The sequence below is a fragment of the Colius striatus genome, chromosome 1 (assembly GCF_028858725.1).
Source record: "Colius striatus isolate bColStr4 chromosome 1, bColStr4.1.hap1, whole genome shotgun sequence".
In the NCBI taxonomy this organism is placed as follows: Eukaryota; Metazoa; Chordata; class Aves; order Coliiformes; family Coliidae; genus Colius; species Colius striatus.
Window position 1 is genome coordinate 147,717,300 of NC_084759.1, and position 12,806 is coordinate 147,730,105.

The 12,806-nt window shown below is 33.6% G+C and overlaps 1 protein-coding gene across 1 annotated transcript in view; it reads left to right on the top strand.

Annotated features, from left to right (window-relative positions):
* The first annotated feature begins 10,057 nt into the window (after window positions 1-10,057).
* The window catches only part of MYBPC1 (myosin binding protein C1), a 47,133-nt gene continuing 44,384 nt past the window's right edge, over window positions 10,058-12,806 (top strand). The window contains 3 exon segments of the mRNA XM_061988907.1: window positions 10,058-10,088; window positions 10,451-10,486; window positions 11,728-11,763. Of these exon segments, the coding sequence (XP_061844891.1) occupies window positions 10,058-10,088; window positions 10,451-10,486; window positions 11,728-11,763 (103 nt within the window).

Sequence of the window (12,806 nt, forward strand, 5' to 3'; positions counted from 1 at the left end):
TCAAGTTATCTTCTATTACTTTTCCATGCAAGAAATAGCTTTCCATGCTATAGAGATGTTATTTTATTCTCAGCGAAAGCAGTGAGAAATGTCATAGTAGTAAATGGGAAATGTTCAAAAATATAATTTTTGTGGTGAAATTTTAGTATTTTTATCTAAAAAATGTACAAGTTTTCCTAGGCTACAAAGTAAATCTTAACATGTTAGTAATTAGACCAGGGAAAAAAATTGCTAGGAACATAAGTAAAACTATTTTTTTATTATCAAAATCTGTGTCTGTTGTCCTTTAATATACATTCTCCTTTTTATTCTGTATGATGAGTGCTGTGAACAAAACACTAAACTATTTCCCTGCAGCAAGGGGATTCTCTTTCGACTTTCTAGAGGGACTTACTATAGCATCTACATGTGTGTCCAGAAGTTCCTAAACAATATCAAATTCACACACTCAGCTTAAAATTATATTGGTACTAAAAGTATTCCTCTCTTTTAAACATTAAATGTATTTATTAAGAATGAGAAGTATGTTTTAGTTATATTTAGACCTGAGTGCAAAGGAATAGCCTTACCAGTATTTCTGAGTGATAGAAATTGAAACTTTATTTCCTGAATATGACCTGAGGTGGGGTTCCAAAGGCTAATATCCATACAGGACAAAGGTTACTAAGACTTGCCTAATGTTACAGTTAAGGATTTTGACCTTTTAAATCTTTGCTTGTTGCAAGTTGTTTAAGTCAATGCATTATCTCTAATATCAATATTTTCAAGCAGTCCAGAGTCCTAAAGGCTTTTTATAGTTAATTTGTGTTAATGTTTTCAGATCAGAAAGCATGTCATCCCAAAAGGCTAAAATTTAAATAGGATAAAAAAATCTGATTTCTGTATCACACATCTGAAAGGGAAATTATTTGGATTCAAAACCTGCCTGAAAGAAAGAAAACTTAAACATACTGTAGGTCCTATGCAGAACAGTTAAGCTGATTTGGTTCCTTTTACTTTCTGCTTGCACTAAACAGTAAATTGTGGAACTAACAGTGAGGTGAATATGAGATAAAGATCTCTGGATTCACTGTACATGATTCTTCTTAGTTAATGGGTCCATTACACTTCAAGATTAAAGTCATATCAGAAATTATTCCAGTTCAAGGAAAGTTTGCTTAAACATAGGATATTGTCTTACAGAAGCATATTAATATGGTAAATTATACATTTAAGCATGGGTTCAAGACTGTTTGTCTTATACAAATCAAATCCCATCTAGAAATTCTACTTGGATTCTGTGATATTTCAGCACTCTCCATAACTGGAATTGTCAAAAGGTCCCAAAACGTGCTGGGATCCACCTACAAAAATGAATATGAATATATGCAGCTACATGACTTGCATGTCAGGGGGAGACCTTATTGTTCTCTACAACAACCTGAAAGGAGTTCAAGGGACAAGTGTCAGGATAGGAGGAAAAGGCTTCAAATTGCTTCAAGGGAGGTTTAGATTAGACATTAGGAAAAATTTCTTCACTGAAAGGGTTATCAGAGCACTGAAACAGGCTGCCCAGGGAAGTGGTTGAGCCACCAAGCCTGGAGGTATTTGACAGACGTGTAGATGTCACTTAGTGACACGGTTTAGTGGTGGTTGTGGCAGTGTTAGGTTTAACAAACTTGATCTTAAAGGTGTTTTCTAACTTGAATAATTCTATGATTCTATGAATATCATAGCTCTCCAGACTGAAAAAGTCGACTACCTTGTCTTCACATAGTGTAAGCTTTAAGGCTCTCACCATGTCACTCTGAAGATGCTATGTATTACCTGTGTGAGAACAAAAAAATTTGAGAACTGTATGAAAATATCAAAGAACTCTGTGTCCAAATACAAGTGTATACTAAATGTGTGAAAAATACATGCTTTACCTGAAGCTAAATATCTGTCTTCTTTTTTCATTTTCAGAAACTGAAACTGAAAATGCACCACCACCTCCAGGTTAGTGTAAATAATGTTAATGCTATGTTAACACTAACAACAGTTTCGTGAGACTAGATACTATATAGCCATAATATGATTTCTATTCATTGTTGCTTTGAAAGTGAGAGAACAGTAAGAAAAGTAAGAACGCCAGTCAAAATAAGATATTGTCACTTCATTTTCCCTGAATGTTGTTTTTTCAGACTTCATGTTTGCGTAATGAAGGAAATGCTGATTCAAGACATTTTTGTTTAAAAGATATGCTCTTCCAATAAAAAATGACAAAGTTTATAGGTACTAGTATCATTTGCCACAAGGAATATATTTAAATAATCTATATCTGTAATTTTATGTTAGGATGAACTCTTCCATGGTGCATATATTTGTATTATATTTGCATTATATTAAAAATATCTATTAACATTTTCAAACACATAACACCTTCTTCTTTTCTATTTAAATATATAGGGTTAAACACAAAATATATAGGGTTAAACACAAAATCACTCCTATAACTCCCTTTCTTTTCCTATACCTGTGCTTCCGTAAAACAAGTACGGTGTCAGTAGGCCTTTTTGGTTAGGCACACACGAAACTGGGATATTTCTAAGATGGAACTGCCAGTCACTTCTCCTAGCTTCCTTCTGCCTGACTCAAAATGCTGCAATGTTGGATTTGCAAGTGCTGTCACACAAAGAGGGAAGCTGGTTTTTCAATAATTGAAGTGCTGTAATATACATAAATAGCTTATTGGACATAACAAGCATCTTGAACTACACTTGAAAATTTTGGGGAAATCATTGTAAGAGCTCCTTCTAGATCTCATTGTCAAATCACTAAGTTGGTATACTTGGCCCTGATGAGGTTTTCAAACAAGATTTAGACATGCTACCACTTGCTAAGAACAGTGATTTCTCCTAATCCCAGTTCCTAGAGAAAAAGGAAAGGGTTACTGTACTGAAATTACTGTTATAGGAATAGATTTGAGTATCTGGCCAAAATGGACAACCTAATAACTAGAGTTTGGAAATTTAGGGAATCCAGACAGAAGCATCCAGGAGTCTGTCATGCTTCCAGAATATGGACTTGTCTACCAAATTTCAAGATTTATTTTCATAATTACTGTGGCAATGCACAGATGAACAAGAAATAAGGATAATCATAATATCAACTGTCTCTTACAGACGTTTCCTTCACTGCATGGGAGTTATCTTAGCTCCATCTTGACAATGTTAGTCCGTTGACCTTCATCCAAATTCATTTTCTACCAGGCAATTCAGAGATAAGTTTGCCACAGAAAGTCATTCTTCATAGACACTATAACATTAAGCATTTACACCTTGGAGATAGTACAATTAATTTGAGAAGTCTTTAAATGTCCTTGTATGCCAATTGAATGAGATAGGAAACCAAAGGGAATACGAATCCTATAAAATCCTGAAACAGGGAAATCTTGGAAATTTTTATATTTTTTGAAAATATAGTTCAAGTTTTCTCACACATATGAGGTCAAAGATAAATGCACATTCACCTGCTTGGTGTAGAGGACAAACTAGCAACCCTTCTGATCAAGAAAACTAAAACTGAATAGTCTAGGAAAGATTACTATGAAAATGATGAAGATGATAAAGAATCCTCAATACAGTCATTCTGTGGTGTACTTTGTCTTAAGGATAAACAGATTAGGGTGATGGAGCTCTAGATACCATTAATATTTAGCCTTATCTCATGTCTGATGCAGTTCTGTTCAAACTAACAGTGATATGTAATTAATTCTGAAGGCTTTTGCAAATAAGCCCAAGAACAAGAAAATAAAAGTTGATACTGCTAAAAAACTCATTGTTTTTCCATTGAGTAGAGGAACAGCAATCTTAGGCAACTTGATCAAAACATCAAAAATGCATCAATATACAGAGAGTTGTAAAATTCTTTAGGAGATTGCAACTGTATATCACATATACACTTATATCAACAATGTTTTAGTTTTGGTCTTTCAAAACTAGCAGAACCTAGAATCTTGGTGTATTTTTTAATGCTGTGCAAGCTCTTCTTTATACTTTAAGATCCTCTCAAAAATATACTTGTACTTCCTACACAGAACAAAAAGCACCGCAGGAAGGTGGCAATGAGAAGGGTAAAGGTGAGTCTGAAATTCTAATTAAGAAATGGGCAACAAAGAGAACATTCCTAAATGCTACTCTGATGCTGGATTGCTTGAGCTTTAATTCAGAATTTTGGTGCTAAATTTCAGAAGTGTGATGTGCATCTTCCAGACTCTTTTCTCTGCATGACTTATCTACCACAAGGAAATTATGATCATTCTTAGTATCTTCAGAAATTCAGCAAACAAGACTGACAATTTAGCAACAGTATTTATACAGGCTATTTAACTAATGGATCAAATTCCAAGTGATTTGCATGAGCAGAAAGACAGTTTAAGTTGAGCCTGGATGTTGACACTGACCAAGCTTCCTAAAACTCGGATACTATTCACATTGCTAGCTTTTAAATAAAGCTGTTACCATTCTGCCACAGAAGCTTGATATTGCATGTTTTACCTTTCAGCAAAGTTCAATAGAATTTTTAATCTGAAAAAACAGAAGGCGCACTTTCATCTTTCTGTCTTCATTGGAAGCCCAGCAGTTGAGCTCATTTTAAGTTCTGAAAAATGTCTTTAAGGACTCTGCCTTGAACAAACACATAACTGTTTCACTAGCAAATAGAGTAAAACTCTGCACTTTTTTTGTACTTCTCAACAATGCAGAATTCAAACAGCAAATCGATTTATTCTGATAAAAGGCTAAACCAGAGTAAAATATACTTACAATTGATACAATGCTTGCTTTTCATTTGGCACTGTCATGCTTTCTCATGGCAAATCAAGAAAGTGCTTGCTTAAAAATGTATTTTGCATTTTGATCTCTTCCAGACAAAATCTTGCCTTTCAGATAGACTTGATGCATACTTAATACCTGCAGACTTATTTGGGAAAGGTGTGCATGGCTATTTTTCTCAGCAAAGTCAAAATACAAACACTGACAGTGTGTGAATAAGTTCCCTTTTGAAAATAAAAATACTGAACCAGGATTCAGCGCATGTTATTTTACCATCTTTCTTTGCATCAAGCAATTATTTTGACTCACAAAATTTCGTGTGAGTAATCAAATCTGTCATCTTGGTGATGAAAACAAAATTAAGGAATAATTTGCATGCCTAATGATAGAAAAAGATGAAGTTCTTGCCTCAAGCTATTTCAGCAGTTAGTTCTGCTTGCTTTAAATTTCCTAAGAGGAAACAGTTTGTTCCCAAACTGAATGAGGAGTGTTTTCCCCACTGCTTATAAGTCTACAATTTACTGAATAAAAACCCAAAATATGGTAATTATATTATAAAGTACTTGTTATCTTTTTATACATTATGTTTCTGTTCTTAATATAGTGAAGGATGTAGGTATTTCTTAAAGAGAAAGTTGCTTTCTTGGTGATTACACTGTGTAGTAGGATTTTACAACCAAAAAAATTGTTGGAGTTCCTAGTATGCAAAGTGCTTCCAGTTTCAGTCAATGGTGGCAGCCACCTCAGTAAGAATTCCAGTGAATACCAATGTGTAGAAAGAATAACCTTCTGCCATGCTCTAGTGAAACTGCCACTTCTGCAAAGCAAGGCAGATATCATTGCCAGACACTGGGTAGTTTGGGAATTTAGGGGTTTTTTTTCAGTTAGCTATAGTGCATTTGTTCCTATCAGCTACTGTTTTGCTGCAGAGTATCATCAAGTAAGGGGAGGTGTATTTCCTTAAAGTGGTTCCTTCAAGTTTGTCTGCCAGAAGAAAATCTTTGCAATGGTCAGCATAGTCCACAAAACAAGAAAATATTCCATTTTTCCAATCTAAAATTATTTACGTTAGCAAATAAGTGGTTCAATAAGGAAATGTGAGAATGAGCTAGAGATTAGGTTTTATATAAGCTATTTATAAAAATGATTCTGTACCTTCAGGAGTAACAGATCTGGGTACTTCCCTCAAAATGAATGAGATGGGAAGGATTTAATATCTGAATTTTGCATCCATTCTACAATACCAGTGTGTTAGTATTTGTGAATTCTTTGTTTCTAAGACAGTACACCTTAGGAGCTTGGTATAGCCACTTTCTTCAGCACAATCAGGCTATGCTGGAACATGGTATATAGGAAAGAATGAAGGTTTGTCCATGTAAATCAAGTAGTCCATAATTTTTACCACATTTCTAAGACAAAGCTAACAGCGGAAGATAAATTAAATCTATCTATGTGTCTGTTTTACTGTTCTATTTATTCTCAGTAGTTATTGTATGTGTGAAATTACATATTTATGTTCCTTTATGTTCACTGTAAAGTTAAGAAATGGCTACAGTGTGATAAATTCTTTGTGATGTTGTGGTTATTTTGCTGTAAATTAGTATCTCAGAGCAGTAAAAATAGTGGTTTTTTACAATAACCTTTTATAGCACTTCTTGTTTCAAACATATCTTAAATAATGTTGTAAAAAATCAGGATATATATGATCATGCTTTTTATTTTCAGAGAAAAATGTAAGCAAGCTGAAATCCTACCAAATTTATTATGTTATCCCATACTCATTCAATTTAAATTCTTCTGCCCTTGTTTTTAACTTTAGCATTATCTTACAGATGGAATAATTGTTATAATTGTTATAATCTGTTACAATTGTATTACCATTTTCTGAAATAATAATTGACTTTTAATATCAATTTGCTCACTCCTTCTTAGGTCACATCCAGATACTGAGAGCTATTAAAATTTCTGCACGTTTTACTGATATCTTTTCCCCTAGGTTCCATACCTTCATCCGCTAAAATGTTCACAGGTTTCATCCTTGTATTTTTCCAGGTTTCACTTACCCACTCATCTCTCTACTAAAACTTCCATTGTTGTATGTATATGCTTCACTTACCAAATCCTAAGTGCCAAGTCCCCTTGATGGGACTGCTGAAAACTCTCTGAAAATCACACAGGTAACTGAAGGCAATTAAATTTTAAACTCGTAGTCTCAGAAGGCTGAAACTGCTCAGTAATTTCAAAACAAACCAAAACGCTTCATCTAGCTGGTTGAGTTACTCTATATTTATTTAAGTACCATGAAGTCAAGGGCTGATTCTTTGTCGTGTTTATCTACCTCCTGCTTTTGCCCTTGCTACAGTATGCAGTAGCACAGATAAATAATGTTAAGGGCACCATGAAGTCACCTGCAACTGCAAAACTCTCTCCATCGCTTTGTCTATATTCTCCTGTCATACCTCTCATACCAGCTGCTGTGGTCATCAATGAGTGAGAGCAGGGAACAACAACAAAGAAAGATTAATTAGTTTATCAGCTCTGTTAGCTGATTAAATCAAGTTTGAGATGCTGCTTCAGTGGTGTTAATTCCAAAATTCCCCTGCTTGTTTCTGTAACACCAGGCTTTTGATACTGATATGCAGCTTTCAAGTCTTCTTTTAAACAGCTAAAAGCTAGAAAAATAAAAAAATAGTTCAATGTGATTTTAATGCATCTGCAAAACATTTAAGTTTATCAACAAGATGACTGACATCAGAATAGCAGTTTTTGTATGGTAAATTTTAAATCAAGGGAAAGTAGGTCTAAAATTTTTGATATAAGTATCTCAATATTCTTGTATATCTTGATATAGAGTTCATATACAAGTGAGTAATTATTACTTATATTTTGACAAGATTTTTCTATACTCTTGCTGTGTAACTAGTCAGAAATATTAATATTGAGTTTCACTATCTGTGAGTGAAAAAACATTTTACATCAGCTGCTTCTGAGACATGGAGTGTTCTTTCCACCTACAAGACTACCCCTGAGGGAGATCCAAGAGGCTTGGTCCTCAGTTAATGAGATTGTTTAGATACAATTAAAAAAATGTAAACATCTTATTTGTTAAAGAAAATGTGTCATAAATGAGTGGAAGCCAAAGACTAAAAAACTTAGTGGAATAATACATCCTATTGACCTACTGTCAAATAAATGAAGTTATATCTTCATACTTAGGTCTTGGTAGGCAACAGAGTTCTAAATTTATTGCACTGAAAGTTTGCTTGCAGAAGATAAAGATAGTCAACTGATGTACATAGTTTTATCATCAGGTCTGGTATTTTTGTAATTTTTGTTATCTTTAAATAGAATTTATTGCTAACATAAACAAGCATTCATTGCAGAAAGCAAAGTGGTTATAGCTGTCAAAACACTTTTCATATTATTTCAACAGTCGGTTCATTTCATCCGAGAAGCCCAAGATAAAGAAATGTGGGATTGATAATCACCCATTTATCAAAACAATCCTACTGACATGTACTATTTTCATGCTCATTCCATTTACAACACATTCAATTGTGCTTTCATTTTGATACTTCTGAAATGTTTTTTTGGTTTTGGTTTGTTTGTGCTTGATGTTAAAATTTTGTTTGAAAAAGAACAAATTACGCTGGAGAAACCTCAGCAACCCCTCTGTAAAACTAATAAAACCTTTTTTTAGTTTTAGTTTTTCAAATGTTTAAAGAAAATAGAAGTCAAATAGAGTGGTCTTTCAATAATGTGATTATCATACAGCATCATGTGAGGTGCATCACATGACATTTTTTATACTGATTGATCTTCATTGCTTTTTCCAACCAGAGATAATAGTCTGTACCTCTTCAAGCCATCATCAACTAGAGTGGTGATGTTATTGACAAAAAAAGCTGAAAGTACAATTTAGACTTTTATGAAATATGGAGGAAGACTAGCAGTAGAATTGCTTAGCCATGTGTTCATTTAGTTCTTGGCACAATACTTTAAAACATAGACATGACTTTGTCATTACTGAACTTTCTTTGAAAGTCAACGTCTTCAATGTCTGCTTATGCCATTGGATGATGCAGGTGGTGAGAACTCTTCCCCTAATTGAATTGTTTTTTTTTCTTTTTGCTATGAATAAGAAATTGTTTTTGTAAGATAACACATTAATCCTTCATCTGTAGGCCTATCTTTTACAACTGACATCCTCCTCCCAAGAGATTTTGAAAAAGAAGTTTGATGAATAATTAAAAAGGAGTGAGTAAAATTCTACAGTAGTTAAATTCTATTAGCAGGCATTCAATTGGCCTTCATCGGTTAAGCAAGCATAAAATATTAATTTCACAAATATTTATAAAAATGCAACTGTATTTTATATGTGATTTTATCATAGTTATTTTATTTGTCCTTGAGAAAATATAGGCAAAGTATAACCTTGGAGTCAAAATCAAAAGATAACTTCAGAGTTAAAATTTGATTCTGGAAACTCAAATCTAAAAAAACAGCCTCCCTAGACCTTCTTTAAAAAATGAGTTAGCATTTTTCCAAAATTATCCTTGTTCGACTGTGTTTTCCTTCACTTTGAAATGCTCCCCAGATCAATTCTTCATATCTTCTAAAAACCATATGATCTTTGCATTACATATTTGTTACATCCTAATTATATATATTTAACTGTCTTCTAAATATATCAAGTGTATTCCAGTATTTCAAATGCTGCATTGTTTTTTCTTCTTTTTTTTTCACTGTTAAGCTTTTAAGACACTAAGATTTTTTGCGTGTCTTTATCAGAAAATGATATCACTGAGGTTTCTAGTCAACACCTACAATTCAAAGAGGAAGCTCTTGTAAAGATAATATTTATCATATTCTGGTTTTCTAATAATCATAATTGCAATATTCCAGTTTTAATACCAGTTTCATGATTTTTTCAGGCTTTAGATTTGTATAACTGTATACGTCAATCCAGTCTGTGAGACTGAACATTTAAAAATATCTGGATAACAATTGCAATTTAATATCCAATGATGGTCAACTTCTAGTGTGAGTCGAAGAAAAATGCTGTGTGATGATAACAGTTCTGTCCTTATTTTAAATTATTTTTCTCTAATTTTGGGAAAATCTAGTTATTTATTCCTTGCATTTTAAATTAATATTTTAATACAGAAATTGCAAAGTATAAATACAGGGGACTATTTTTAACTGTTGCATATCTTGATGTAATGATGGTGAATGCATATATGATGAACATTTTAATTGCAGACATGGACATCAGAGAAATGGCGTCTTCCTCAGGTCAGATATGTGATTGACCTTGATTTCATTGTGGCTTTTTTTGTATTTACTGTGGATTACATCTCTAACAAACAGAACCACTCAGCAGCTTCCATATAAACTCATGATTTAATAAGAGATCACAATCCATATCTCATTTTTCTTTTAATTGCTTGAAAGATTAAGGTTTACCATTTCAGCTACTGAATTATGCAAAGCTTTCTTCATCAGTTTGAAGCTTCCATTGTGAATGCTCCTGATTGTTATGATTTCTTTCCCTTTCTTTTGCAGGTATTGCGTTTTCACATAGTTGTTTTAAAGCAGATGATCATCTGTGCTTTTCATTTCTTTATGTACTTTTTTATTTGTATTTCTTTTCACAGATGAAGATGACACTTCAGTTAGCACTCCACCAGCAGGTTAGGATTGTGGTAGTGCTTTGTGTGTGTATGTATGTATGTATTTTTCTCTTGACTATTAATGAAGAGTACAAACCATTGGACTGAACTCAAAACATACTAATTAGACAAAAAGGTTTCTTAAGTGCCCTACATTAAATTAATCTCTATTCAGAAGTACAGGATCTTCAAACTAGATAAGCTCCTTTCCAGGCCTGTCTTGAGGTCTTTGGTAGACCTTCTGTCATTGGAAGGTAAAATATCAGCAGCTCTAAAAGCAACTCCCCTTATCTTTTCCTATCAACAAGCACAAAGTGCATCTTTAAGGTTAGTCTTAAGAGTAAATTCCAGAATTGCAAATAAAACAGATGCCCTCAAAACAGGTTTATGCACAGAATTGTCTATCACCTCAGCTTAGGCCATATGATCTACAAGGTAGTACGAATGTACAGCTCCAAGCCACTGCTGCCAAACTGGCAGGTAAAATGCCTTTGGTTTTTGGCATTAAAAGAAAAGCAACTGCACAGGTATCCATCATGGTAGATGTGACATGGGCAAAATTTCTCCACTGTTTGCTTAATATGTATTTTAAAAATAAACTGTGAACAAAACAGACATGTTAAACACTAGCAAACACTTTGCAGTGTGTCAAATGAAAAACGTGTTTTTAATTATCTTCATTGATATAAATGACCACATTTTCTTGATTTCTTCCAAAAGAATTTGCATTATTAATTTTGAGTTAAATATTATCTGTAAAGTCAACAGGAGCACATTAGTTTACAGTATTAGAGCATCGCAGAGATAAAGTTAAATATATAAATGACACTTTAAATCACAAAACCCTAAAATTTAATTTAAACTTTCTACCATTATTTTGCTCAACATAGATAAATAAATTATTTTAATGATTTAAAGTACTGCATTTAACAATGTGAATTCATCTGTTATCTGGAACTACACAAATTATGAAGAAAAGATCAGCTTCATGGAACCCTTTAAGTTTGAACTACTGTAAAAGAAAATCTTGAATGGGAGTTAATTTGATTTAGGTTTTTTAGAGAAATGGGAGAAAGATTTCTGATTTTTTTTTCTCAGCTCTTCTCTTCCTTGTATTCTAGTAGTTCCTCATGGGTATGGTCCTAAATATTTAGTCTAATCTCCTTGCATGAAGACTCAATGTTCTTAAAATCCCGATGATCTGAGGTCAGTTAAGCTGTGATCTCTCAGCTGGTGTCATCTAAATTGCTCTTCCCTTTCAGATGGGATGTCTAAGCCAGCGGAAAGAAAAGATTCAGGTGAGATCTCCCGAAAACAACGCCAAAATTTACACAACGCAATAATATTTTATTTCTTGCAGATGTTTGTTTTCATTGTTTCTACAGTATCTAATTGTAACTGATTAAATGCTTTAAGTATCAGAGCAAATAGGTTTCTAGCACTTAAACCAGAAGTGAGAAAAGGCTCTGCTGTTCAAGACAGGATACGTATCAGCATTTTACACACACCATACATACATACCTATCTATCTATATCTATTTCTATATAGATAGATACACAGCTATTCCCTTCCTCCTCAGCCTACAGGGTAACAGTGGCTGATCTGAATCCCACACACAGGCCCAGGAGACTGTAGGAGAATGGCATCTTCTCACATCTCAGAGGACGGTGGGCAAAACATAGCAAAGTCATAACCTCTTTCTTCCTACTCTGGCAGGTAACGCATACTACACCCACTTTTGTGGTTTCAGGATTTGCAGCCTCTGGAGTAAAATGAGCAGCAGGTACTTCAACCATGGTTATTGACCTGGCATAATTGACTATGTCAGCCCCCTGAGCCAACGTCAAACCCACGTTTTGTTCTGTTTGTTCAATAAATAGGAAAATGTTAATATCTAAAGGTGATGATAATATTTAGGTGGGTTTTTTTAATGTGGTAATGAATTAATGACTCTATGCAAGCTTCTTCCATTGATTAACATCCTTTTTCCATTTCACTCTGTGGTGTGTTAGGTTTGTCACTGCACGTGACCAGGTCCTGCACTGAGCATTGTCACATCATTCTATTCACACCAGTAACTATGATTCGTTCTTACATTGTTTCCATATATGACCATGCTATACTGTATATATAGATGTGTATCTATATATATTTATGTTCATGTATGTCTGTGTGTATGTTTTTATGTATGTGTATATACATGTGTGTATGTACATACATAAATGTCTTTACCTGTAAGAAATATTGTACAAGCAAACATAGAGGTGGTAGGCACACCACTCATAGTTTAATGAAAGACTAAAAGGCAAAGTTTTTATAGCAAAGCTATCTAGCACTTCT